This window comes from Vigna angularis, chromosome 2 (assembly GCF_016808095.1).
Source record: "Vigna angularis cultivar LongXiaoDou No.4 chromosome 2, ASM1680809v1, whole genome shotgun sequence".
NCBI classification, from domain to species: Eukaryota; Viridiplantae; Streptophyta; class Magnoliopsida; order Fabales; family Fabaceae; genus Vigna; species Vigna angularis.
The window spans coordinates 28447968-28451117 of record NC_068971.1 but is presented as its reverse complement, the minus strand read 5'-3'; the positions used below and the strand labels follow the sequence as shown (position 1 = coordinate 28451117).

At 31.0% G+C, this 3150-nt stretch overlaps 1 protein-coding gene across 1 annotated transcript; it reads right to left on the bottom strand.

Annotated features, from left to right (window-relative positions):
• Window positions 1–572: 572 nt before the first annotated feature.
• On the bottom strand, window positions 573–2473 carry LOC108328756 (putative expansin-B2). Its single transcript, XM_017562644.2, has 4 exons — window positions 2242–2473; window positions 2004–2116; window positions 1195–1385; window positions 573–1026 (listed from the first exon to the last, which is right to left on the bottom strand). The coding sequence occupies exons 1-4, from the start codon at window positions 2435–2437 to the stop codon at window positions 690–692; spliced, it is 837 nt and encodes a 278-aa protein (XP_017418133.1). The 5' UTR covers window positions 2438–2473; the 3' UTR covers window positions 573–689.
• Between the last annotated feature and the right edge of the window lie 677 nt (window positions 2474–3150).

The window sequence follows — 3150 nt, the reverse complement described above, 5'->3', positions numbered from 1 at the left end:
AGAAAAAAAAAATAGCCCAAGTCAAGTCACATATTGGATGTAAGGTCTTCTAAAATAATTTATAATCAAACATTACAAAGACTTGATAAAATTTAATCTTTCCTCCTATTACTTGTTCTTGTGTCAACGTCCCTTGAACATCATAAAGGAAATGGTGGTTTGACTTTTCTAATCAATTTCTCACGTAAGCAATTCTGCGGAAATATTTCAGTCGAAAATAAGAAAACGAAAAACAAATACTTTAATTACATAAAAAAAACAAGTCCTTTTTTAATTATGAGATAAGTTTTCTCAGAAACGAATGACATGATTTGGTATTGTTAGCTTATATAATAAAGTATTCCCCTCTTGACATAATTTATTTTATATCCAAAGTGATATTGTTATAATTTGAGTTTTAAGCCACTTAGTTCACGGACACAAATTGCTATCACGTGTCATACAACGTTGTTTTCAAACATAAAGTCTTTTTTTTTTAATTTATTTAATTAATGTGTCTGTTTATTCACCAGTGAATTTAATACAGGATTCATTTCAGCATATAGATAAAATAAGACATGAACCCATAACAATAATTAAAATGGCTAATAACTAGCACAATTTCATTGATAAGGGATATTACAGAACACAATCAAAAGTCCACTAATAATAGGATGGCATTTGATTAGATTATATCTTGATAAAACTTTTTAAGTTTCAAAATTCACAATTGATCTATAAGTCTGACCAGGAGTCCACTGAGCAGGAATCACATTATTGGCCACAATGGTCTTGCCAGACTCAAGAGTGGTGAGCCTAATAGAGAATGGTGCCTTCAATGGTGAGCCTTTGTCAAGTTTCCAAACCGCACCCCACGATTGTTGCATTGAATCCCATGAATTTGAATCATCATGTGCTTCTTTGAGTTCAACCTTGGCAAGGTCACCATCCCCATCCTCATATTCAACCAAGGTAGCAAAATACTCTTGGTTTGACCCAGAGTCCACGCGAAAAGCTATTGATTTACCAGGATAGTTGCATTCGATTCTGCAAATAATGTGTTAGTTGCAATATTGTAACCTAAAGGTTGAAAAGAAAATATGGTAATGACAAAAACACAAACCACATATATATGTCAAAAGAATATAACTGAAAGTCAAGAATGTTGAAATATTTACAGAAAAAGTATAAGGATATTAAGAATTTGGATACTACCTTCTATGTTGAATGTTTATTTTTCCTGCATTGCGTAGATTCTGATCTTGACCTGAAACCGCCATTGCTCCAAAAGCACTGCCACTCAAATCAAAATGATATTGAGCATCTGAGCCACACCCAGCACACTCATCAGTGATCACTACTTTCACCGGGTTGCCCGAGCATGCAGAATTCCCTGTGCATTTCACCTAGAAATAGAACAATAAACCTAAGTACTAAACATAATTTTCTTTCATGGAGGCATTGATCTTGTCAATATGAATCTCCTTTACTATTGCTTTTTCAAAAATGGAAATTAAGCTCTAATATATTTTTCAACATTAATTATATTAAAACAACATTGTTAGAGTTCATATATGCATTTAATATATAATTTGTTTTAGAATTTTAACTTCTCCATTTTTTTTATTTTTAAAAACACGTTAACGAATTGGAAGAAAAAAATGTATTTAACCTTGACTTCAACATAACACAATATATTATATGTATAAATGGACGTAACTGAATTCAGTAATATTGGGATTAATAAATTTGATAATATATTTGGATTATAAATTTGATAATACTTGGATTAATACAAAATCATTTTTAATATATTTGAATTCAGTAATATTGGGATTAATAATTTGATAATATTTTTTTTCATTTTGTAATGTAGTTGGTGTAGTTGACTTAAACTGATAACTGTAAGTTGCCTCATTATACACATCATTTCATTGGTCCGGAATAGTAATGAAAATAGCGTTAGAATTGTTATACGTTTTGTGACAGACGTTTAAATTTACATGCTGATTAAACGTTCTCACCTCGTAACAAGAACCACACCCTTTGCCGGAGTCATAAATGAGAGGGCTTCCTGCAGATATTAACGAAGAGAATGGAGGTTGCCCAACAGCGTTGCCATAACCACAAGCTCCACCTGCATGTATATTTAAGGACAAAATATATAATAATCACTAAAATAAACTATTTAAATCATAATTGCAGCAATATTTGATACAACACATCTTATAATATATCCTAATAACTATGCATTCCTTTTACCTTCACTTCCATCTCCATTAGCAGGTCCATACCATGTGGCCAGTGAAGGTGACCAATCTGAAGCAGATGGAGCATAATAAGAAGTGTTAAAGAGCTTTTTGGGGTTGAAACAAAAGGAAGGGTTGACTAGGAATATTGAGAGTATAACTACTAGGGTTTGTAGATAAAATAAAGCACGTTCAAGTGTCAGAGCCATTTTATCACAATTCGCAAGCTACTGCTATATATTTTGTAGTTTCTTTGGTAGTTGGTAGCGAAGTGTGAAATATGGTGTGGTATTTATAGAGAACTAACCAGGTTCTTAATTGCTACCAAGTAAAATTATTCCACTGGGCAATATAAAAGAATATTATTAATCCATCAGAGAGAGGTTTGTGCCTTACTTTCTTCAAAGAACAAGACAAATGTCACGTTTGAATTTCAGGTGCGAGACTTCTCTATCAGGTATTCATCATCCTTCTCTGTCTAGACAATATCTTATTGAAGATTTGCAATGTCATAAAACGGATATTATATATGAGTTCACATTCAATGTGATTGAAAATGATAATTTTCCTAATATATATACGTCAATGAGTGATATTTCATTTTCAAAGTTATCTTTATTAATGACCTTAAACATGCAAGACTTATATTTTTCTTAGTTTTCTTTATTAATGATTCGAAATTAAAGATAATTTTATATTATATATATATGAATTGTTTTGTTTCTAATGTCATTTGTCCAAAATTTATAGTTGGACTCGTGCTTAACGATTGTCCGATACTTTTTTCTTAATAATTTATTCTTGAATATTAGGCCAATACTTTGTACTAGACTTTTTTGTTATATATTGCAAATTGGGAACATGGTCTGAGCTAATTTTTCTAAAGAACTTCTTTCGTTTTTCCAAATGTTTGAAAATGTAA